The 27,078-nt window shown below is 35.8% G+C and overlaps 1 protein-coding gene across 3 annotated transcripts in view; it reads right to left on the minus strand.

Annotated features, from left to right (window-relative positions):
- The window catches only part of lrba (LPS-responsive vesicle trafficking, beach and anchor containing), a 297,666-nt gene extending 279,268 nt beyond the window's left edge, over positions 1-18,398 (minus strand). For 2 of the 3 annotated variants that reach the window (XM_066718460.1, XM_066718457.1), the window contains exon 1: positions 17,459-18,398. In XM_066718460.1, coding sequence (XP_066574557.1) covers positions 17,459-17,653 — 195 coding nt within the window. In that variant the 5' untranslated portion in view covers positions 17,654-18,398. The remainder of the gene's footprint in view (positions 1-17,458) is intronic. The other variant, XM_066718458.1, reaches the window with a different exon arrangement.
- Between the last annotated feature and the right edge of the window lie 8,680 nt (positions 18,399-27,078).

Below are 27,078 nucleotides of genomic sequence, written 5' to 3' on the forward strand. Positions count from 1 at the left end.
AGCAAATGCTGGATGAGTGGCAATCTCATACTATAGTACTCAGAGCATTAACAAGTTATGAATAGATCTTTCACATTGTGATAATTTCCAGTATTGATCAGCAACTATATTGAACTTTATTGAAAACAATCAATTTGGCTTATACAGGGCGTATGTAGCTGTTTTTCTTTGTGTCTAGAGAAGTCTGTAGCAGACAGACACTTGGTTCACATAATATTTAAGCCTCATTGACTTTCAGGGGTTGAGGTAAACATGGTTACATTCAAAACAAAACCTTCCTGTTGTTTCTACAAGCCGTCCACAAGGTCAAATGGTGTGTTGGAATTTTGCCAAACGGGCATCAGATCTACTCATATTGTTGATTATTCAGTAACCAATATATTATTTTAGCATATTAATCTGTTTGTGTATCCTTATGAATTGCATTTTGATCGTACCATATCAATTTGCTTCTGGCTTCCACAAGCTTGTGTATTAATTAAGCAATGAGAAGAAGGTTGGGATAATGCATGTGCTGAAGGAACAAGGGAAGGAGAGTTGCTGTGAGGCAAACAGAATTGTCTGTATGAGATGTGGATGTAATAAAGGCAACTATTACAAATAAACACTACCGCATCCCCAGTACAGTTGTTACCATGGCTCCAGAGCTCAAAGCCTAAAGCAATAAATTGTGAGGTTGCCTCCTCCACATAAGAAAACAATTGAAGAGACGGAAAGCTCAGATTTATTTTGTTTTTGTTTGGGGAGGGGGGAGGGGCTAGTTATCTAGGTTTAAATAACTAGCCCCTCGCCTTTGTGGCAGAAAACTAACCAAATACCGATATATATTAAAAAAACAAGACTTGACAGTTCCCGGTGTATTACTCTTACTGTAATTAAATATAGTTCATAAAATGAAGATGTGTGCTGAACATCACACAACTGAGAATAAAAAGTGTGTGGACAGAATAGAATAGAAAACATTTCAGAAATCTAATACTTTGTGTGCCCATGTTTATGCTTTTTAGGATGCATTTGTTTCAGGATAAGCACACTTTCCATTGTGTTTTGTAATCTACAGTTTACAAATGAGATATGACATCTTAGCAAGGTTTGCAGTTAAATATTAGTGGCATCTTCTTTTTCCTGTGAATCACATTAATGTCAGTCCAATCCTCATTTCACATGTGGTAGATGTTTCACTAAATAGAATTAACAAATTACATTATTATGAAGTCTGAAAAAAAAAGTGTGCTTAATCTAAACCTTTAAGACACAAGCCTATATCTACAGTTGTGTTATTTAGCACCCACAATTAAAAAACAATAAGCCAGATGCAAGACTCCACTTTAAATATGAAGATTGAGAGATTCATAGTTCAAATGTGAAACAGTAATTCCAATTTCAAGGAGAATTTTAAATAGAAAAAAAAAAAAAAACAGTAATTGCAATATACAAGTTGTCCCAGAAATGAAACGCATTAACAATATTTTCCTTAAATCCTTTAAATCTGGATGGTGCCAATTTTACCCCAGTACTAAAAATACAATGAAAATATGTATAAGACCTTTGATGGTTTTTACATCACTTACAATCATTCATTCATTCATTAATAGAATCTTTTATGGTTAAAAATGTCATGAAATGTTAAATAGGACATATTCAAATAGTGCCAATATTCGGAATACTGTAAATAAAATCACATACTGCATGATTCTCCCATTGTCTTTTATAATGTTAACTACTTCTCATGAGCAATTTATTACCACAAATATAAGATCGGATTTAGGTGTGAAGATTGCAATGGCTGTACAAGAACGTTGATTGTGTGTTCACTTAACCATTTTTTAACATGTGCATTGTCAACCTAGCTTGAGCTTCGTAGTAGAGAGATCCAGCTTTTAGGCCAAAAAATGTCCTGGTTCATGCCTGAATCCATTGTTCCCTCCATTCTAACAAAACCACCAGGACCAGAATATCCAACAACCCCAAAGCAAAATACATCTGCTTCCATTTTTCACAAGGGAATGTTCTTTTCAACAAGAGTTTCACATTTTCTGTGCCAAAGCATAACACTGATGAGCATGTCTGTCATTGAGAAGCAGTAAATGAGAAGGGAAATTCATACCACTTATTTTTGTGTTGTGTGGTCAGAAGAGGCTTTCCTTGAAATTCTGCCAGGAGTTCAATGTGGAGGTTAATAACCCTTTGGCTGCAACTTTTGGACATCTCTCAGACTTTGACCATGTTGATGAATCATAGTCATGTACAGTGAGGGAAAAAAGTATTTGATCCACTGCTGATTTTGTATGTTTGCCCACTGACAAAGAAATGATCAGTCTATAATTTTAATGGTAGGTGTGTTTTAACAGTGAGAGACAGAATAACAACAAAAAAATCCACAAAAACACATTTCAAAAAAGTTATAAATTGATATGCATGTAAATAAGTATTTGACCCCTTCGACTTAGTACTTGGTGGCAAAACCCTTGTTGGCAATCACAGAGGTCAGATGTTTCTTGTAGTTGGCCACCAGGTTTGCACACATCTCAGGAGGGATTTTGTCCCACTCCTCTTTGCAGATCCTCTCCAAGTCATTAAGGTTTCGAGGCTGATGTTTGGCAACTCGAACCTTCAGCTCCCTCCACAGATTTTCTATGGGATTAAGGTCTGGAGACTGGCTAGGCCACTCCAGGACCTTAATGTGCTTCTTCTTGAGCCACTCCATTTTTGCCTTGGCTGTGTGTTTTGGGTCATTGTCATGCTGGAATACATCCACGACCCATTTTCAATGCCCTGGCTGAGGGAAGGAGGTTCTCACCCAAGATTTGACGGTACATGGCCCCGTCCATCGTCCCTTTGATGCGGTGCAGTTGTCCTGTCCCCTTAGCAGAAAAACACCCCCAAAGCATAATCTTTCCACCTCCATGTTTGACGGTGGGGATGGTTTTCTTGGGGTCATTCCTCCTCCTCCAAACACGGCGAGTTGAGTTGATGCCAAAGAGCTCAATTTTGGTCTCATCTGACCACAACACTTTCACCCAGTTCTCCTCTGAATCATTCAGATGTTCATTGTCAAACTTCAGACGGGCCTGTACTTGTGCTCTCTTGAGCAGGGGGACCTTGCGGGCGCTGCAGGATTTCAGTCCTTTACAGCATAGTGTTACGAATTGTTTTCTTGGTGACTATGGTCCCAGCTGCCTTGAGATCATTAACAAGATCCTCCCGTGTAGTTCTGGGCTGATTCCTCACCGTTCTCATGATCATTGAAACTCCATGAGGTAAGATCTTGCATGGAGCTCCAGACCGAGGGAGACTGGCAGTTATTTTGTGTTTCTTCCATTTGCGAATAATCGCACCAACTGTTGTCACCTTCTCACCAAGCTGCTTGGCGATGGTCTTGTAGCCCATTCCAGCCTTGTGTAGGTCTACAATCTTGTCCCTGACATCCTTGGACAGCTCTTTGGTCTTGGCCATGGTGGAGAGTTTGGAATCTGATTGATTGATTGCTTCTGTGGACAGGTGTCTTTTATACAGGTAACGAGCTGAGATTAGGAGCACTCCCTTTAAGAGAGTGTCCCTAATCTCAGCTCGTTACCTGTATAAAAGACACCTGGGAGCCAGAAATCTTGCCGATTGATGGGGATCAAATACATATTTCCCTCATTAACATGCAAATCAATTTATAACTTTTTTGAAATGCATTTTTCTGGATTTTTTTGTTGTTATTCTGTCTCTCACTGTTAAAATACACCTACCATTAAAATTATAGACTGATCATTTCTTTGTCAGTGGGCAAACGTACAAAATCAGCAGGGGATCAAATACTTTTTTCCCTCACTGTATTTGCTAATGTGTGCAACCTCCAATTATACCCTGTGGCAACAGGTGACCTTTGGAAGCCTTTATAAATGTTCCAGAATATAACTTAATTCCTGGATAACTGAAAAACTATGGATTACTCTTGCAAGATTTTGAGATTTTGTAAATAAAGATTGTGTTTTTTGAAAAACAAAATTATTCGTAAAACATAATGTTGCTCTGTGTAGTGTTGTTACAGGGCAATTCCACGATAAAGTGACCCCAGTCATTAAAACATTCATGATTTTTACATGATCAGATGAGAGGTATACAGGAAGGTAGATGTAAACATCCCTTTTGGAAGGCTTCAATGGAATAGTAAGCTACAAAATCTGGAAGCAAATGTTTAGGTCTCGTCTTTAAAAGTAGCACTGTGATCAGGAAACTCAGTCAAGGAGACCACATTTCCTGTCTGTTACATGATAATCTGCGGTTAGCTGAACACATGGTAAATAAAACTTGCATATAGTTATCTGTTCTCCGGTTATGATGCATCTCCAGTATGGCTCTGAACAGGTTAAACGATGGCTGCAGTAAAATGATTGTTCTTGATCAAAATCAGAACTGTGGTTAGAGGTGGAGTTGAAATTAGTCGAAATTGAAATTAGCGTTCATATATACAAGATGACAAATTTCAATAAGACCCATACTGTTCACCTACAATGCTTTTCAATGCACACAAATTGGTTGTTCTTACACTGAGGGTGTTCACTTGGCAACAGTTCCAAAAAACAAAATCTATAATACAGATGTTAAAATACATTGTTAGCAGGCATACAAAATGAAGAAATAAATGACAGTTTCAATAGTGAATCCATAACATTTAATAATTAATCATTTGATCACAAAGTTTTTTTTTAGATGCCATTTTGTTACATGCTTTGTAGTCATAAAAACACACACACGCACAGAATGTAGCTGGTTGATCATCTTTTTTTTCATACAGACATCTTTTGATAAGGCATTTAATAATTAAAAAACACAAGAATATAATAGAGGATTACATGTTCAAATGTTTACTAGTGTGTAACACTAGTGGTATATGTTCCAGGAGAATGTCTGCAAATTAAAATACATTTAGCTCATTCAGCCAACAGAATGGCTGAATAAATTAATGTAAACAAAAGTTATAGAAAATATAAAGGTGAATTTAAAATTAAGATTTTATCTATCCTAGAAGGAAATTGTAAGTAAGCTATATGATTTGCCTGATCAATACCTTATTGGTAAGTTCAAGTAATATTGAATATCTAAAAGTATGTAAAATTAAAGGATATTAAAACAAAACAAAGGTAACCTTATACAGGCCAGATGGGTAATATTGTACTTAATACAAAATAACATACGTTTTAAAATGTAATTGAACAACAGAACACTACAAATTAGTTTTTCAACAATAAAGCACTTAATATCTACTTTTCACCTAAACAAAGTTGTGCGATTTGTTTGTGTGTTTTTCATTTGCTGTTTGCACTAGATATGAAAAACTACTTAAAACAACTTATCAACCACAGATTTTGTTTTCAGGCTAACAATCATCTGCATGAACCTGTTTCATGTTCCAGGAGAACAAGCTCTTGATTTTGAAATAATGTATTCAAATAAGGCCTAGAACATTTAAATATCCTATTTCAAGTGAAATCTATTCAGGTGTTCAATAAAATGTCTTGGGCAGATACGTAGGCTAATTAAAATGGTAAATACATGTTGTCAGTTTATAAAGAGGAGAAGCATAAAGTATCCGTGTTAAATTTAATGTCAGAGGCAAATATATTAAGAGCTAAGTTTTCTGACACACTAAGAAATGCTCATTTTGATGTCTTAATGGCATAAAACTAGTTCAACACATTAAAATACATTTGATATATTAATTGCCATACATTTAATATTGGAGAGTAGCTATCACACAGACTGGACAGACTTTACTCATGGGAATAATTACCTGAAGCTCAGAGTAAATGCAGAGAATAAATACAAAGGTCATAAAGTGTCAGAAATAAGAGCTCTAATGGATCCCTAAAAGCCTAATTAATTTGCATGCAGCATGAAAACATTTTGAAGCTAATGGTCAACTTCCATTTAAAGAAATCTAGGACCTTTCTGTACACACTTTACACTTATTTTTGCCTTTCCACCATCTCAAATCAGATTATCAACACATTTCATAAGATATTTAACCATACTGTAAACAACATCAACAAAATTCACAAACTGTATAAACAATTCAAGCGATAATATCAATGTGGCACTACATAAGACTGCCAACGAGAAGTTTTAAACCAATTAGAAAGAAAATAAGTGAATATACAAAAGATTATTTAACACTTACATTTACTGTAGTGGGAAAACTATAAAATGTATAAAACTCATACAATGTCTAGCCTAACTTTTATTTATTTTTTGTGGCAAATGTTCCAATAGTTCTGAGTGGTCTAATTATTTTCAAAAACAGTTAATATCACAAGACAAAAAAAAAAAAATCACAGAGGTTTCAGTTGCTGAAGCCAACATTATTCTAGCCAGCACTCCACAATCTAGGCCTAAGCAGATACAAAGCCATGTCTGTTACAAGGAATAACCACCCTCTGAAATCCAAAAACATGCAAGTAAATTTCTTCACAATCTATAAACAAGTGAACTGGCAAAATAAGCCAAATTAGTTGCAAATAAGGGAAGTAAAAAAACACTCACACTACATCAGCCCCATTCAAGTGATATCAAAGCCAGTTGGTCAGAACAATGCAAGCAAATAATTGAGAAGCAACTGCATTCAAATGTGAGTATGCCAGCTACACCAGCTATTTCACTTTGAGAAAATATCACATTGTTAACTGGACTGTTGTTTTCTCTTCACACTAGACCTGAGAAGCAAAGATAACACCATTGAGACGATTAATAGTGAACTACAATGGGTAATTTATAACATACTGCACATTTGAAAAGTATAAAAACATGCAGAAGAGTAGAGGTTATATTGACAAGTCACTGATGGAAGGTGCATTTAGCAGTAACTAAAGATTTTAATTTAAGATTGTATGGGTGCAAGGTGGATTAAAAAAAAAAAGTGTTAATAAGTAAAAATCAGACCATATATGTACTTTACATCTATATTTAAAAAAAAATATTTTGCTTGCTCCACAAAAATATGAATACAATAAATGTGATTTATCTGAACAAAGTTGAATGCATTTGCTCAGAACCACAGAAAACAATTGTAGCCAAGAACCACAATAGCAGGAAGTACTGTGGTGTTGCTTCTAGCATTTAAAAGTTTAACTATGCAATAGTTTGAATCAAAATGTGTTAGTTCTCTTCAAAATGCTACAAAATAATTTAAAATTCTCAATGGATTGTGAATGAAGTGAAGAGTACTAGTTTTAAATAATGCTAAAAAAAGATTCCTTTATATGACCAATGCATAAAAGTGGGTACAAAATACATGTACTGTAGGGACAATAAGTTCTAGAAAGCCTTTTTTTTCCATGAATCCTTCAGATTTATAGTACTTCAGAATTACATAATTCATTTCAAATTAATGTACAAATTGTACTAGAAAATAAAAAAAAAATCTAAAACAGGGAAAAACCAAACAATGGTTTCTAATTTTTAAAAACTCTTAAACATCTGCATATGTAGATATACTGGGTCCAATGCATCAATCTTGAAAAGTCCATCTTCTATTGTGAGCTTATATAAACAAGTAACTCACTAAAATCCAGACACCTGGGACTACCAAAAAATGGGACCAGACTACCAAACTGTAAAGTCCCAAAGCCCAAGTGTAAATGACACTTTAAATGTGGAATGTTTAAAACACACAAAAAAATTACCTAAACTATTTTATTTACCTGGAGTGTTTGTGTATTTCTGAATCATTTACCACCTTAAAGTTCTATCTGTCTAGATTTTGTTTAATGGAGCATTAAATGGACATGTTTATCAACTGCAAAGTGCATGATACCAAGATCTGTGGTGGGCTACCATAGTTTACCTTTTGATAGCCCATTGGACTACCACACATAGTAATGATTTGTCCACCCTTAAAAATAGAGAAAACTAAAATATTAGAAAGATCTTGCAGATGCCTTTTTGAACCACTTTAGAACCTATCAACGTTGCACTTTTCTCAGGCAAATGTACTAATTTTAAATAATTTCACTAACTAACATAAAAATATGGTTTTATATGACTTCATTTTACTGGCTGTAACCATTTCTTCTCATTATGTAAAACCAGCAAAATGTAAACATAAAATAACAAACTGCCCTGCTGAAGATTGCTCATCCCTCTTAGGAAAGTACAAACTATTCAAGTGAGGCCATTCTTGAAATCATAAAAGGACTGCCAGCACATTTGTCAGCATGCAGAAATAATACTATAAGTGCACCTATTTGACTACCAGTGGCAGTCCAAGTACAGCGACACTATTATACAATTTAGAATATAAATAATTGCATTCCAATGTACCCTGAGCATGATAAGGAACTGTACCTTTTGGGTTGTCACAAAAAACAATTGGAGAGGAATTATACTTTTACATAAAAAATGAAAGTTATATTCACAATGGGGAGGTAATTAATTCATAAGCAGCAATTCATGACAGTAGAAGTGCTAGAAAGTCTATTAAAATGCTGTGAATTGAATTATTTAGCACAAAATGAAAAACAAAGAACTAAAGAAGTAGGCAATAAAGGAATAGAAGAAAATAGTTTTTCTTAAATCTTTAACATAAAAACGTTTAAAGAAGGCGAGTTTTAGGATTAAGAAAGTAGAAGCAGTTGCATTGAAGTAGGGAATGATCTAAATGTTCTATTTAAAGCCGTTAGATTTGCTCTAGTTTAAGACACCTCATTTCTCTTCTGACAAGCTGCCTCAAGGAAGTTCTTCACCATGAAAAATAGTAGAAAGGAAGTATAAGGACAAAGATAGTGACAATTCAAGATCAAAGAATTCCCATGCTCTATCAAAAAAACAAAAATAAATAAATTCAGCTTTCAGTCTATTTCCAGAAGTAATCCCGAATAAAACAAATATCAAATATTATACATACTTCCTGATAACATTAAAGGGAATAAATACTTTTCTCTATGCTAATGTACAAAATATATTTTAATAGGACGTAGGCCTATACCATTTCAACTAATTCTTTCAGTAGCTACAAACTCTCGTTATAATCCCTTGTTTTCTAATTTTAACTTTTTGGGGGTAAAATACACCCATAGTAGGTGCTTTTTGTTACAGAAAGTGTAGGGCTAGATAAAAAGCAAAGCCATACAGAAAATAAAAACAAGAAGTAAGAAACACCATCTTAAAACTATGAATTTTGCATTACAAACATGACAGAAGTTACGAGGAAAGCAATACCTAATATTGCTTTGTTGGTGCCTAGATTAAGTCAGTAGGTATAAAAAAAAAAAAAAGTTCTCCAGATTTTTTTTTTTTTTTTTTTAAAAACAACTTTAAACTCTTCAGGGAATAATTTTGATATCACAGTCTGATAAACTACCCCAGTGTTGTGCAGAGGTCTTGTTGTATGTTGTAAGATGTTGTGAGCAACAACAATTTACTCAGAGCCTCCAGTAGTGATGTCAATTATTATAACAAGAAATATTAACATGGCCCAGTAAAATCACTCAATATTCAAGGAGTAGCATTGAAAGCATAATCAACATGTACAGAAAAACATATGTAATTGACAAACCCAGGACTACAAGCTGACTAAAAAATAATAAGCAACACAAGAAGATACTCTCCATAGAGAATACAAAGATGACGAGTATTGCATTGAGAACAAAACTGGCAGAAGGCTCAGGTGTCGTGTTCCATCCATCAGCAGTACAAAGACCTGTTTTGAAATTGGTGTTGCAGTATGAAAACAAACTGAAGACTAAAGTATACAATAATACGTTTTAAAAAGTGACAACATGTCAGCACTCATTGTACAATTATTTTAAATACAAAAAAAATTTAGAGACTGCACAAAACAAAGGGACAAACAAACATGTTTCAGCCAAAAGGCCATTCTCAGTGACCAACAAAGAAATAGGATGGTGCTTTAGACATACGAGTCAATGTCTCAATTACAGTATTTGGATCTAATCAAAGATGGGATGTGAACAATGGCAATGTATGTATAGGATTACTAGGAGGCAACAATTTAGCTTTGGATGAGATACAAGTGAAATTTGGAGGTACTTCTTCTGGGGTGTTGGAAAATTATTGAAAATGTATAGTATAGTGACTGTAACAAGGTACAGACAAATTAAATCACTCCCACCAGTGGTGCAAGACTTATTGGTCCAAATAATTGTACATCAAGATAATCCTCAAAAACACAAAGGTGGCATACATAAATAATCTTAGCAAAGTAGATCTTTGGTAAGTCTTGGAAGATGCATGGGAGACGATTCAACAAGAATATATAACAATTATTTTAAAGTAGTGCTACAATGATTCAATTAAATTAGGGCTGGGCGATATGACTTAAAAGTAATTCTCGATAATTTTAGAAGTTTGGTCGATACACGATATACATCTCGATATTTCTTGTTTTTATCCAATCAAGCTACAAAATAAGACCAAAGACATTCAAACAAGTATTTCATTAATTATTAAATATACAAAAATAACAAATACTACATGCAGGCTGTCTTAGTAAATATATGCAGAATGCAACATATTACAGCGCAAGTGGTGTGTGATTACTATTACGTGTGTTATGTTATGGGATACATATATACACACGCATATATACACACACATGATTTACTGTCACATAACAACAATAACACAAGTAATAGTAATCCCACAAGACATGCACTGCGTCTCGATTCTACTTTTCGGTACAACATGTGTTAATGCAAAATAGTTCATATTATTATTATTATTAATAATAAAAGCTGTTGTACCACTTCACCATCTAATGAAACTTTGTTTGCATTGCTTTGCAATTTAATAAAACGCAAATTATTCTTTAATTTTTATACAAATTATATCTGTCTAAACTAGCAGGGGTGGGGGGAGTGATCACGTATTGTCGGGGGTGCCTGTAGATCGAGTTTAGCCCGGCAACGAGAGCAGGGCGGAACGTGTGCGCTTGCGCATTAAAGTTTCTTTTGTCTATTTTGGTTATTCTGTCTCAGTTCACTCTCCTCCAGGTCTGTTTGTGTTTCTGATGCACATCTCTTGCCGCATCTGACATGCGTGGAAGAACCGGGAAGAATGCAAAGCGCCCTAATGACGAAAAATATTACCGTAAAGAGTGGGATTTGCAACACCACGATATAAACGATAGAGCATAATATGAAACTATAGACGTTTTTCTATCGTCATACGATATATATCGTCATATCGCACAGCCCTAAATTAAATCAATCAACTAATCAAATGAATGGAATAAATCACAAATGTTGAAATCATCAATGAAGATTTTTATTAATCGCATCCCCCTCTTTTGGTGTATGCAGCCTAATAAAGCCTTGTCCACACAGCCACATTGCTGGCATGTCTACATCTGAATGGAACTCATTTTATATATACATATACATACACACTTGTATTCACTCAGGACACAACATAAATGTGTGATCAGCATAGTAAATTGTTTAACCTTCTAAAATACATTTGACATAAACAGCATCTTTAACAAACATAATAAAAACACTTAGAAGCAGTTATGTGAGTACTGGGGATTTTGTTTAAGGTGTCTACTAAGAAGATGGTAAATGTGGTGAAACCTATTAATAAAGTGCCTACCCTGAGCTGAAAGATGCATCATATTAACACAAGAAATAGAAACAGTAAAATAGTTAAAGGCAAATGTGATTCGAATTGCAATACGTTTAACATATGTATTAAACAAGTTACACTTTCAAGGGCATTATTAAATACATTTTTTTTTTTTTACTGCAGTGCATATTTGACAATTTCTCTGTGACAGGGAGAGATGTAAGGGATCCATACTAGAAAATGTCTGTTTTGCACGCTAACAAAAATTAAAAAAAAATAATAATAATATATATATATATATATATATATATATATATATATATATCGGCAGGTATATCTGTAATCGGGAAATTTAACTTCCAAATTCTCAAAAAATCGAATTCTTATTCTTATGCTTATCTGCTGCCAACTGTGCTTTCCCAGATCTGGGCTGTGGAGATTGTAAATATTCTGAAATACTGGGCAATACTGTCCATGAGCACAAGCAGCAAAATATATCTCAAATTTTGCTTCCAACTGTCAAAGTGAACCAGAGCAGTTTAACCCCCAAGCACATTAAGAAAAAATATAAATTAGGGGATTTTTTTCCTTCCCCGAGAAGCAAATACTGGCACAGAAACAAAGGGTAAAAACATTCACTGATGTACCAAGAGCAGAATGGTACTATTTAAACATCTTAAAGGGGAACTAGCACAATTCTGAAATTTTTTGTTTTATGCGTGTTTACGTAGTGCCCTACAAAATCAGTTTTATTATTTTGAATTTTCCTCACACAACAAAACTGAAAGCACATGTTTGTTATACTTGGTATTTGAGTGACAAATCATTATTTTAAATATTATTTTTAAAAAGTTAGCAGCGCCTTCCAGTGTGCTTATACTATAATATCGTGTATCAGCACAACCCTGAACATTGTTTTCATTAACAATTTTTTCCATTGTTAGCCGAGGTACGTACTAGATTAGCCAATCACAGTCATGAAATAACAAATCCCACTCTAGTCAATTACTCTTACATAGAGAGCCAATCAACAATATAGGCTTTAAAATAAGATTATAATTCTTGTAACCATCAGATTAAATTGTGGATAGTTGCCATCGTTAAAGAATGGTCGACTGTTCAACTACTCTCACCCCTAATATTTATTTGAATTAGCATTTCTTTTTTTTTTTTTTGATAGTTCAATTTAATATTTTACAGTAAGAACTTCAAAGCAGAAAACAGAACTCTTCCCTATGTCCCATTACACAATAAAAGGCTAAGACTGAAATACGTAATACATATATCTCTGAAATAACTAGATGTAATATAAAAAATATTTGGAAGGCACATTTCTAGGTAGAATTCAGTTTTTTTTTTTTATCTCCATCATTCTGGTGAACAAACAAGTATGGTAGTAAAAATAAATTCACAGTGCATTTCTGAATGATAGAATTTTGTACTTGTATAGTATATGTAATCACATGCAATTGACCAAGACTACGACTACTTAAAGACATCCCTTAATATTACTTAGGTTAGCTCAACTTTGCCTAGGTTCTTACTGTGGTCTTCTTAGTCAAATTCTGGACTTTGAAAATATAAATACTGGTACTTGGGAACAAAGTACATTTGAAACAAAAGGTCATACTTCAGTTACTTGGGGAGATACCAAAACTTGGGACACTGCTGTGAAATGATGACAAATTAAAATTCACTGAATCACCTTCATATCACACAACATTACGGAGACAGACTGCACCAGAGAAGCACTCTTGTGACATATACAGATGAAACTGTTTATAAGGCCACAGAATGAGGTGAAAAAATAACCTGCTTACATCTATATTGTTTGTTCCACATGAAGAGCAGCAGGTGGTGACTATTATTCACTTAAACAAAAGTTGATAGAGTACCTGGGGGATTTCACAGAGCAAGCATTTTGTTTTGTCATTAACCAGATAAAATCCTTTAAATATATAAATGTTGTAATTAGTGGATTCATAAAACATCAGTAGAATACAATAATCTGAACACTAATCCAAGTTGTATGACAGTGCAGTTCAGATCCCTCCTATGGTTTAATACACCATCAATGGAGCTAAGCCATGACCTGGAAGAACGACCCACCACATGGGTAAAATGTTAATCTGATCTAATGTGGAATCCAGATACTCCTGCCAATTAAACCATGCTGGCAATGGAAGATCAGAGCTTGGTCACAGACAATCCATATGAATCCTATAGTGTACTACAGGAAACTATTGTAGACCAGTAAATATTACTTTCAAATATTAGCCAAAGGGAATTTAACTGAATTAAGAATGTTTATAATAGTATATTTCATAGAATTATAATGGGACAAATAGGGATGCATAAGTGATAAACATTACTGAAGGGAAAATTATAAATATAGAAGCTGGTTCAATTTGAAAGCTTGGATAATAAAATTAACTGCTATAGTCTTTGTTTTATTTATACATCTTAACAGAGGCTGTGCTGAATGCTCAATTGCTACCTTTGGAAAACATTACCAAAGGACGGTTCGAGCTTTACTGGTGCTAATTTACATAACTTACTGATTATGTCACATTAGCTACTAGTGTATAGATTAGATTGAAAATCCTACTTTTTTTTTCTTTTTTCTTTTTTTAGAGGTAATACATATTTACCACAACTGATTGCAGAGTTTGGAAAATCTTTCACCAAAGAGGATTTTATAAAGGAGTGCATCTGCAAGTTGATTGTATTTCCAGAAAAGAGTTTCAGAATATCAACCTAGCAAGGTATACAGAAGCCCAGATGATAGAGGATTTGGCAAGTAACATACAGGAGCAGTTTCCTGAAAAGGGATGCCGTATTTGAGATGTATTAAATTGCTTGTGATGAGAGCACTGACTCCACCTAGCATCTTATCGCATCCAGACACCTGATGGAGAGTAAAATATGCATTGCCTATAACTAAGTTTGTTAACAATGTGTACATAGGGTCAATTGATTAAATTGATTAGTTTAAGTGTATATTTTGTGTTTCATACTTACCATACCACAACAACTTTCACACTTGTACAGTAAGCATTTTAATTTAACCCTTGTTTTTTTACATAATGGTCTGGTTCAACAACTTTTAAAAGAAACTGGCATTATACAAATCAAATATTTTTATTTAGATAGGCTAAGAGGGACATCTGAAGTGTGGTTTAGTATTGAAACATTGTTCAGTTTCTGTTAAAAAGAGAGAAAAAAATGGATGGGATTGTCAAGTGACGAATCTGGTTACCGAACAAACCTTCAAACCTTCTAAGACAGCCCTAATCTTAACCTTCTATTGCAAACATTAAACCATTGTTTGTTTAATTTTATTTAAACAGGTCTAGGCTATATTGCAAAAATTAGGAGTGCACCGACGGATCAACCACCATGTCTGATAAAGGCTTGTGAAATTAACTATCATTATTATGACCGATATTTTAAACCGATATTGTGACGCATAAACTGTTCAGTAAATGATGCCACATGCATTGGCCCTGAGAGCCAGTAACTTCTCTAAAATGTCAGCAGTGTGGAAGTTTTCAAAGTGTCTGAAGACGACGATAAAACAGCCATTTGCAGCACATCCACAGCAACTGTCTCGTGTGGAGGAAAGAGCCCAAAGAACATTAATACAACAAATGTAATCCATCATCTGAAGGTACGTCACCCCAATGAGCATAATGCATATGTGGAAATGACTGAAGAGAAGAAAAATCCTACCAGTACAACACCGAAGCTAAACACTGCAGATCAGCGGTCTCTGCAGCACCGACGTCAAAAGCCGATGCTGACGCTGCGAGGTCAGGTGTCGAAAAACGAAGATTAACAAAAAAACATCCTATTTTCATTAACGAAGACTCTTGCGTAAAAACAAAATCAACGGATTGTGAGGACCCCCTATATTTAAAAAGAGTAAATGGTTATATTATGGCAGGACCTTCATCTTTTGATCAATCTTTATTAGATTCCATGACAACGATGCGTGTCATTGAGTAAGCCTACTATACCAACACTGTTAGCATCAACCAGCATTATAACAGCAAATTCACTCTGAGCAGAATATAGCGAAGATGTTTTAATTTTAAATAACAAATAAAAGTTGTTGATCTATCTTTTTTCAATTATATTGTTTGTCCACGATTGCCTGTTGTGGGAAGAGCTTGCGAGTATCCTGAATGTAGAGCTTTCCGTGTACTTGCACATGTACCACATTCCTGCAATATCGGTATCAGTATCGGCTTATATGGCAGGGAAAATATCGGATATCGTCCTGGAAAATCTATATCAGTGCACCCCTAGCAAAAATCTAATACTTTTTCAAAAAAATATTTTAGGAACTCAGTTCTAGGTATGTGTCCTAGAAGTAACATCCAGAGCCTTTTATTGCATGTCAGGGCTTCCAGAGTCCTCTTACTCACACAACTTACACCAAAATAAAGGCTTATGACCAAATGTCAGTCTGTCATTGGTTTATTAACCTGTTACCTCTGAGTAATAGCTTGCAAATACAAAATGTAAGCCTTTTTAAGTGTATTATGTAGCATTGGAGGGTTAAAAGTTCAAACCATCACATTTTATGGTTCAGTTAATAAAAAATAAAAAAAAAAAATGTAAACAGTATTTTTCCTATAAAAGGAAAGTACTATAGTGAAGCTGACACTGATAACTAACTAATGAACAAATTACTTTAATAATATAATGAAAGCCTTTTTCCCACTTCTCTAAAGTGATCAATACATTGTTACATTTTAACAGCATGCCATCTTATCTGCAGTTGTTCTAAGCATGGCCACCTGGGATCATTTGAGCACCAGGTTGTGTAAACCATTGTGCCGTTACAGTGACAAAGCAGTTTTACGAGTTTCTCCTCTTTACAGCAGCCTTCAAGAGCTTCTATTTTACTTCCAGGTTCGTTTCATTGATAGAGAGCAAAGCCTGACAACATGCTTGCATGATAAAGTACTACACCACAGCCATGATGAGCAGAGGAACACAACTACATCAGTCCAGTTCAAAAGAAAAGAAAAGATCAGGGAGAAATAAAATGAAAATCACATGGAGAACTTTAAAAGTATTTTACTGGCTCTGCTAATTGAGAGGTTCATGAAACAGGAAATGCTACATCCTGATACTAAAGTTAAGCTTTCCTTCTCCAACATACTCTAAACTTGTGTATTACAAAAATGATGAAGGATGTATTTAACACTCTGCAAAGATATAACTACATCTATAGATCACTGCCCTCTGCTTATACACACACACACATGCTTGCATATGTACATATAAAGATATTTTAGTGAATTAAGGGATCTTTGAATTGTATATAATATATATACACATCATGAATAGAATAGTTTAATACAAATATTACAATAGAAATATTAAGCTTACTATTTTTCTAGCCCAAGTAATTACACAAATAAAATGTTTCTCTAAAATCAGATGACACTAATATATCAAGCCTTGCCCTGTCCCATTTCTCCAGGTGGCTTTTTTAAAGTAACCTTAAAAATCTAAAGTTTATTTTTAGTTACCAGAATGTAACATGCTGTAAAAATGTTATAACATACTTTATGTAAACTATTTTTTTGTGAAAGTATCTTTCATTTATTTGACTTAATAATTTGTTGATTAGGCACAATGAGTGAATGCTATATGGGCTATACTCGTCTTTTTAAACACACTTTTGATTAAATGAACCTTTAATAAGTGATTATTGTAGTTTCATTCAAATATTACTTTGGCTAAAGCCGTTGATGTTAAATGTACATATTAATACACTTAATAAATATTTCTGCGTTCGTGTGCAAGTCAATGAGAAAAGCAATCTTAGCCTACCTGTAGTACTAGTAAGGCCTATTTAAAGTAATCAGCTTACCAGATTGAAGACTGTCTCCACAATATCCCGGTTAGACACTTCCCTAACTTCCACCAGGCCTGCCAGCACTGCAAATTTCATTTTGATTCCCCGGATTGGGATGCCGGGGTTCAGGGCTAAACTGGCCGCTGCTTCGTCCCTGGCTGCCCCGTCTCCCGCAGGCTGTCCAGGAACCGGTTTTTCCTCGCTGGCCATTGCAAACTCAGGGAAAGTGCCGTCTACAGGTAAGATACCTGTTCAGTTTAGGGCGTGGATTTGTAAATAAAAGTGTTGCTTCTGTATTCGTTGCTAATCATACAATAAATGACCCAGATATTGTTTCTTCTTTTTTTCGCTCCCCATTCAATTAGCAGCAGGCGCGTAGGTACATCAGAAATGATCCGTATTTCCTCCTGGGGGCAAAAGCGCGGCTGCGGGCTGTCAGCGGCGAGGGAACTCGGGGGGCATTTCTGTCGGCCGGCGCAACTCCTCAACAGCAGGTGAAACTTAAGAGCCAAAACAAAAAAACTTAAAAGATATCTTCCGGTGTAAGTTAGCAACACAGCATCCAGGACCACTCGGATTGCATCGACCTGGTGAAATGTGTTGATAGCCTTGAAATTAGACGATCCCCAGTATCTTCGAAACAAAATAACACAGAAAAGTAGGTGACTTTCCCTTCTTCTGGAACAGCAGTATATTATTACAGTAGCCGATACAGGTAAAACCAGCGGTCGATTAGGTGGAAAACTACGAAACCGAAAACAGGCGCAAGTCCTGTTGTATATCCGACAGTGCTTCCCAGAGGTCAAGCAACCGCTGACGGCTCCGTGAACGCCGGCGAACTTGTTTAAATATCCGTTTTAACCCGTCTTGAGCGCCATCTCTTCCTGATTCACTTCCCACTGTAGCTCGTCTCCGCCATGACAGTGTTGTCCCTTGAGAAGACGGCGCATGCGCACTGAGCGCTGACTGGCCCCACTGAGGTGCCCAGGTGTATCTCAGGTAGGAGTCGCTGGTTAGTAGTTGAGGGAGAAGTAAGGGATGCATTCAAGGCAATCTGCCGAGCTCAGAGTATCCCAAGCAAAACGACATGGGGAAGCGTTCAAGCGGAGATGTCCTGAAAGCACCCAGGCACCTACACTGCAGAGACATCTAGAGGAAGGGAGGAAGACACCAACTAAGCTCCGTTCCAGTAGTCAATGCCTTGTGCTTCACACTGCTATGAAAAAAGGTTAGCTGTTAGGTTATAGAAATATCCCTTTCTGCATCATGTGTAGTCTTTAGTTGGTTGTTGAAAACAGCAGCTGATGGAGGATAACGTTTCTTATAAACAGAGCCAAGTTTGGATCGAGTGGAAACTCTTGTGAAACCTTTATATAACATTAACCGAAGTAAAGTTAATTTTATGACATACCAGGTGAGCTATTTTTAAGTATTAGAAAGCAACTAATTACCCCCCCCCCCCCCAAAAAAAAAAAAAGTAAAGAAAAATAATTAAATGTGTTACACAACAAACATTATTACCACTGGCTGTATCTTGATCTTTGATTTTAGATTTTTTTATTTATAAAATCGAACTTTTATCTGCATATTATTTTTAAGCTTTCATACTACATACAAATATTTGTTTTTCTCAGATAAAGATTTTGGTACTGATTCAGATCTTTAAAGAGAGGTTGTCTAATTCCATTGATAGCAATGACAATATATACAGACATGCTCAGATTTGTTGGTACCTTTATAGCTCATTGAAATAATACTTAATTCCTCCTAAAAAGTGATGAAATTAAAAGCTATATAATTATTTGTTGTTACCCCTTAGAAAAGATAATGAATAATTGGATTATAGTGATATTCCAAACAAATTAGTTTCTTTAATTAGTATCACACATGTCTCCAATCTTGTAATCAGTCATTCAGCCTATTTAAAAGGAGGAAAGTAGTCACTGTGCTGTTTGGTATCATTGTGTGTACCACACTGAACATGGACCAGAGAAAGCAAAGGAGAGAGATGACTGATAGACAATAATAGACAAGCTTGGTAAAGTTAAAGGCTACAAGACCATCTCCAAGCAAAATCGACCCCAGACTGAACAGAAGGAGTGTGAATGGCAGAAAAATAACCAAGAATAACTGCCAAAGAGATACAAGCTGAACTCCAAGGTGAAGGTATGTCAGATGATTTGCACCATCCATCGTTTTTTGAGCGAAAGTGACCTCCATGGAAGAATACTCCACTTTTGAAAGAAAAATCTAAAAGCCAGACTGGAATTTGATAAATGCATACTGACAAGCCACAATCCTTCTGGGAGAATGTCCTTTGGACAGATAAAAACTGGAGCTTTTTGGAAAGTCACATCAGCTCTATGGTCGAAGATGAAGAAAAAAATGAAGCTTTCAAAGAAAAGAACACCATACCTACAGTGAAACATGGAGGAGGTTCGGTTATGTTTTGGGGGGCGGCTTTGCTGCGCCTGTCACAGGGTGCCTTGAATCTGTGCAGGGCACAATTAAATCTCAAGACTATCAAGGCATTCTGGAGAGAAACGTACTGCCCAGTGTCAGAAAGCTCTGTCTCAGTCACAGGTCATGAGTCCTCCAACAGGATAATGACCCAAAACACACAGCTAAAAGCGCACCAAGAATGGACAAGAACAAAACATTGGACTGTTCTGAATCCTATCGAACATCCATGGAAAGAGCTAAAACTTGCAGTCTGGAGAAGGCACCCATTAAACCTGAGACAGCTGGAGTAGTTTGGTCAGGAAGAGTGGGCCAAACTACCTGTTAAACACAGGTCTCATTGAGAGCTGCAGAAAATGTTTGATTGCAGTGATGTGCCTCTAAAGTTTGTGCAAGAAAATATTAGGTTGAAGGTCCCATCATTTTTGTCCATGCCATTTTCATTTATTTACAATATTATGTAGAAAAACAAAAGCACAGTCTTTATTCTATTAAATATGGAATGAACAATGGTAGATGCCAATTACTTTTATTTAGTTATTTCAGAGGAAATTGTGCATTCTTAGTTTTTTTGTGGAGGGGTACCAACAAATTTGAGCACGTCTGTATATCTCTCCTTCCTGAACTGTATCAGTACCTAAGTCTTTATCTGAGAAAACCAATTATTTGCATGTAATATGCAACTTATGTAAAGTTGCTCCATCTATGCAGAAGACCTACAACCATTTTGTATGATAATGGTGTTTGGTTGTTGTTTGGTAATATGGTGTAGGCCTATATGTTTGATAGCTTTTGGTAATACAAAGGTCTAGAAATAAGTATTTTGTTGAATAGCATTGTTGTGCAATATGTTGTATGTTCTTTAGTCCTTTTCTCTATGTAATTTCATCATATTCTGTTGCTTTCCACAATAGAAGTGTCTGGAGCTCCTACACATTCATCAAGTGCCTGTGGCTTTAACTCCATGTCTGTACTGTATGAAGGATATTCGGAGCTGCAAAGACAGCAGTAATACCTAACCTGGGTTAGTAGAAAAGCAGAATACTGCTACAGATAATATTGAAGACTGTGCAAATGTTTTAGGGAGGTGGGGAAAAATGCTGTAAAGTAAGAATGCTTTCAAAAAGACATGTTAATAGATTATATTTATCAATTAACAAAATGCAAAGTGAGTGAACAGAAGAAAAATCTACATCAAATAAATATTTGGTGTGACCACCCTTTGCCTTCAAAACAGCATCAATTCTTCTATGTACACTTGCATACAGTTTTTAAAGGAACTCGGCAGGTAGGTTGACCCAAACATCTTGGAGAACTAACCACAGTTCTTCTGTGGATTTAGGCAGCCCCAGTTACTTCTCTCTCTTCATGTGATCCCAGACAGACTCGATGTTGAGATCAGGGCTCTGTGGGGGCCATACCATCACTTCCAGGACTCCTTGTTCTTTATGCTGATGGTAGATGTTAGTGACTTCCGCTATATGTTTGGGGTCGTTGTCATGCTACAGAATAAATTTGGGGCCAATCAGATGCCTCCCTGATGGTATTGCATGATGGATAAGTATCTGCCTGTACTTCTCAGCATTGAGGAGACCATTCATTCTGACCAAATCCATTTGCAGAATTGCAGACCCAAACTTGCAAGGAACCTCCACCATGCTTCACTGTTGCCTGTAGACACTCATTTGTGTACTGCTCTCCAGCCCTTCGGCGAACAAATCTTCCGATTGCGAAGGGAAGTAAGCATGATGCGTCTTTCATCTGCTGTAGTAAGATTCCTTGGCCGACCACTGTGTCTACAGTCCTCGATGTTGCCGTTTCTTTGTGCTTCTTCAAAAGAGCTTGGCCAGCACATCTGTAAACCCCTGCCTTGAAATTTCTGCCTGGGAGAGACCATGCTGATGCAGTATAAGTACCTTGTGTCTCATTGCTGTGCTCCGTCTTCCCATTACCATGGTGTATGACTTTTGACAATAAACTGTCTTCAGTAACCTCACCTTGTTAGCTGAGTTTGTAAAGTAGTGTATGGTTTGGAAGTTATTATTTTCAATTTGGGCCACAGAGACGGTTTGTATTGGTTTATTAAATCAGGGATTAAAGATCTACTTGTTTTAATTTAAGTAGAGACTCCTCTGCCTATGTCATCCTTCTTCTCTCACTCTAATCCACACCATAACTGATTCATTCACATAACAATATTAGTTAGTTAGTTAATACAAAATGTTGTATAGATAGCTAAACGGCTACAGCAGTGGAGTACTGTTCTGTCTTCTGTTTCTTGTTCCAGCTGAGCTCTCAGTTACTTAATTAATCCCTACCTGAACTAGCTCCACTTGTTTAACTCCTAAAACAATTGAAAGGGTCCAACTAAGCAATTAAAGTTGAGTTAACATCTTACTTCTTGTCTTCAATTCTCCCTACACCACCCTTTTCTAGCTCTGCACTGCCTTCCTATTGCTATCAAATTCAAGATACTAGCCTTAGACATTGCTCTCTCCATCTTGTTGCTCCCACCTACCTCCAGTCTCTAGTTACTGTCTAAATCCCCTCTTGCCTTCTCAAGAAAAAAAATAAAATCTGCATGATTAATCATGCCTTCCCTCAGGTATCCAACTACCTGGGCTTGCTCTTTCTCCTCTCCAGGCCAACTGTGATGGAATGGGTTGCCTGTGAGCATTAGATCTGTACATTGTCTTACAACTTTTGGTGCTTTTGTAGAATGCCTCTGTTTAGAATACACATTTTGATCACTCTACCTTCTCTTATATCTTCATTTTATTAAATGTGTAGATTTAATTTTATACAGATGTTATCCTTGTAATTCTTTATATAAATATAACACTATGTACATAATTAAACCATGTAAGTTTACTGAAATAAGGGCATTTAAATAGTAAGAATGTTCAAAACCAAACAACAACAAAAAATTGCCTACTCTTTCTTTTGCCAAAGGCTTTTTGTATTGACCAGTGGAAAGATTATTAGTCTTGGATCTTGGTTTCAGGGAAATGTAACGTAAAATGTAATTTCTTAATGCATTGTAATAATTAGTTGGCTTTCAAGTATAATGCCATTATGTAATACATAATGTGTCCATTGAAGCATGCATTATGGATATCGTAGCACCCAGGACCTCGGCGAGGGGAGTGAATGAGGGGAGTGGCATTGTGGGAGAAAGCAACAAGACGGATGATATTTAAATTAGTTTATTTCCATTATTAAAAGCAATGAAAATAAAGAATTCAAATACATAAATGCACAGAGAAACAGACACACAATCAACCAAAGAGCAGGGCAGGCAAAAGGAGGCAGTGAGGATTTAATGCATACTATTTCTTATTTTTCTTCAGTTTCTCTCACTACCTCAGCTCTGTGCATTCTCTCACCTGCACTGTTTCAAGAGTGCCCTCACTGTCACTGGTGACACAGGCTTTCAATAGTCCAATTATGCAAATGATCTGCTTTGCAATGAATAGGGACTGTAGATGGAAAACACAAATTAAAAAGGTGCAAAGTGATCATGTCACTATAATTAAGGTAATCAAAAGAATCAAAGTGAAAAGCATATAGTGGGCTGAGACCACAACATAAACCAAAATAGTTGTTGAAACTTAGCCTAAATATTGTTATCCATGTAAAATAAATAAAATAAAACTTTGCCTTTAATCTTCCACCTGCTTCAGTTTTACACTTTGTATGTTTTGTTTAAGATGCTAATATAATGGAGTGTCATAATGCCAGATTAGAAACAAGTAGTGAACCAAAATAAGCACATTTAGACAATTTTTCAACAGATTTCACAGCCAGAATGTTGTTACATTGTCATGAAAGCTTGGCCTGAATATTTGGGGATATTTGGGAATGTTTTGGGAAATAATCAGGAACAATAAAGGTCTTTATTTTAAATCCTGAAATAAAACTTACAAAGAAGTATTTACTTGAACCATTTTGTAGTGTATATAACTGCTATGTTTACTGGGCAGCCATTCTTATCAGTAGGCCTATTTTCAATTAAGCAATGTGTAACACCGTGGGGGGTTGCCATGGTGCCAGGCTCTTTGAATAGGCAGGGTCTAGGGAAACAAACACGCAAGGCAGGGAATATGGTGCAAAATGATGGTGTATTTATTTTACAATGCAGGGAAGAAAGCAAAAGAAAACCAAGGAAAAACCCTAGCTCCTCTGAAGCATAACTCAAATTGCTGGTGGTCAGTAGGTTGGCATGTCTGTGGGCCTGTAGGTCTGTGGGTCTGTATGCCTGTAGGTCACCCAGCTCCTACTTCCCAACAAGAAGGGCACGCCGGCTTCTTGCCTTTATGCAGCAGCCGGGCCAGTCAGGGGATTCCTGTGAGTCAAGTGATCCCCACTGATTCATTCCCCAAGCCTTCTGGGGTGAAGTAGTATGTATGGGTGGCCATTCTGTACCCCTCCCAGCACCATGTTACAATTCCACAGGAAGAAGTTGTTTTGCAATATGTATACAAACTGCTGCTCTGAATTTAATTTAATTTGTAATGCTCTGGTGCCTCTCCCACATTTAAGCAAGGTGTAAATTTGATTGAGATTAAAGGTAATAATGCATTTGTGGGCAGATGTATGTCTGAACACATTAACGCATGTTATTTCCTTTTTATACCTGAAATGAAGTCCAAATTAAACACATCTGGGCAACCACATTTTATTTATTTTTGTTTGTATATTTATTTTATTCACTTGGGTGATGCCTTTATTAAAACCCACTTTACAGCAGCAATACTAGTTTAGCTGGGGGTTAATACTTGCATACGATATGTAATACATTGAATGTAATGGGACAGGAAGATAATGTAACACATTTCACGTTTACAGTAGCTATATAAATGCCACTGCACAAAATGCCGTCTGAATTTTCATAATTCTTTGTTACAGTGTGCACACATGTACCATGTTTTGTTCATGTTGGGTGATTTGACATGGAATTACTTAATGGTTATTCATTCCAATGGGTTCCAGTCAAGGAGTTAAAATGCACAACTCTGTTAACCACAACGGTAGTCCCTAAGGATATTGAAAGCAGTCAGTATCCACAGAAGATACAAGCAATGTCTTGCCTTGTTTTCAGTAAAACAGAATTTACAGAATGTACGATAATACAAAACAATCAAGAAAACAAACCTCACAGCAGGTGTGCCTAGGATCTTTACTCCTTTTGTTGTTGTTTTTTTCATGTGAAAACAGAACAAATAAGTTTGAATAACAAAACACTTTCCAGGTCATACTTTATTTTAAACACCATTTACATATTTTGTTTAGCAAAGTATGTACATCACCCAAGCTGCAAAGAAAGGTAAGCTTGAAAACGACAGGAGTAAGTGAGAAACAAGTTTGTCCTAGGTTTCTCTCTTCCAATTTAACAGATAACACTTCCTTCATTAGGGCAGGTACAGCATAACCTCTCTGTTTCTATTTCTTTGCGAGCTGCATTCCTACAGCATTAGTGACACAGCTAATCCAAACAGAGTACTACTGGGGTGCTGAATATATATGGTACATTATTATATATGAAGGGCTATATGAGACATAATTACATTGTTTTTGTTTGTTTTGTGTTTAAATTAGCATCCTATGGTTTTCACTTTAACATCTTAAAAATAATAATTATCAGAAATGAAACCTGGTAATATACTTGTTTATATTAATTTATTAATTATTCACATTATGAGACATTGCATGTATAGCATACATTGTTTCAAAATCTTACCAGAAATAATTACCCTTTTTGTCCTTTAACACATCCAGTTTTTCTTGTTTAGCAAATAACTGGTCTGTTTAGTTAATGTTGCAGGTAGTGCATTGAGACTTGCTTTTATATTCTGGGGTCACATTGAGTAGTTCAGTAACACTGATTCATGCAGCAGTTAGATTAGGCAGGCTGATCTTCAAACTTAAATCAAACTGATGATACTCTACTGTATAGAGTAAATGGGTTAAGATTATCTGGTTATATGGCCTCAAGGTAATGTTGTGTTTTATATAACTGTAACTCATTAAGACATTCACACATTTTGTATATGTGTGCAACTTGACTGTACTATGAAATTAGTTTGGTTATAGTTAGTGAAGTTATTTTGATGATGGTGTTACAGTTCCTCTAGGAAGATCGCAACATAATAGACAAATACCTTTCCTTCTATCCCTGCTTCCAGCCTCCGCAACACATATACACAGGCACACCAGCCAATTCAGTTTAACTGTCTTTATTATAAAAGAATAAGCATATCATCAGGGGTGAGTAATGCCAAAATTAACAAACAAAACAATTCTCACTAAACCCAAACACCGCTAAATAAACTATCCGAAACAAAAAAATAAAATAAATATACACTCCTACTCCTACACCCCTAATACAAAAACATAGAGAAAAAGGAGCAAGAACAAAATGAAGGCACTCACTGATTACCAGCTGATAAAGACACAATCAAACAACAACAACAACAATAACAACAAATGTAAAGTATGCGGCAGTCAGGCGGAAGGGAAATCATCTCATTCCCCCACCCTCTCTCTCCCAACGCCACACACCTGCCCTTTAAGTAGGCTGTTCTCCTCCCCGTTCTCCAATGGCAGATTAAAACACCCCTGCAATGAGAATAGAAAAGTAAAAAAAATCAATATTTCCAAATTAAATTGAATCCAGTTTTTAAAAATCAAAGCTGCTTTTGAGTGATGGGAGTGTATATATATATTTATATCTTGGCAGCAGATTACTTGGACATTCCAGACCCTATATTCCAATGAGATTTTATCTATTTTATGTCTCAGAGAATATCCTCCTATTCATTAAAAAACCTGTTATAATCCATCAGATCTCCCTTGATGCCACTCCACACCTCCTCTGTGTGAACCACATGACTCAGAAACAAAATAACTTGTTCATCTTGAGCTGAGCTTGTAAAAACACAGCTTGATCACGTTCAGATTTTACAGGCAGCCATTCCTGATGTCTTTCTTAATTTGTTGATGTCCCAACCCATTTCTGCATAGTAGCATCATATTTTTTTCATCTGGGAGAATTAATTCAAAAGGGAATTTGCTTTTATTACAAATTTGTGTTTAAAGCTAATAAAAGCCATTCATAATAATGTAATAATAAGGAAAATAATGAGTTAAATACCCCAATGTGTTTCTGCAACACT

This window comes from Amia ocellicauda, chromosome 12 (genome assembly GCF_036373705.1).
Source record: "Amia ocellicauda isolate fAmiCal2 chromosome 12, fAmiCal2.hap1, whole genome shotgun sequence".
Classification (NCBI taxonomy): Eukaryota; Metazoa; Chordata; class Actinopteri; order Amiiformes; family Amiidae; genus Amia; species Amia ocellicauda.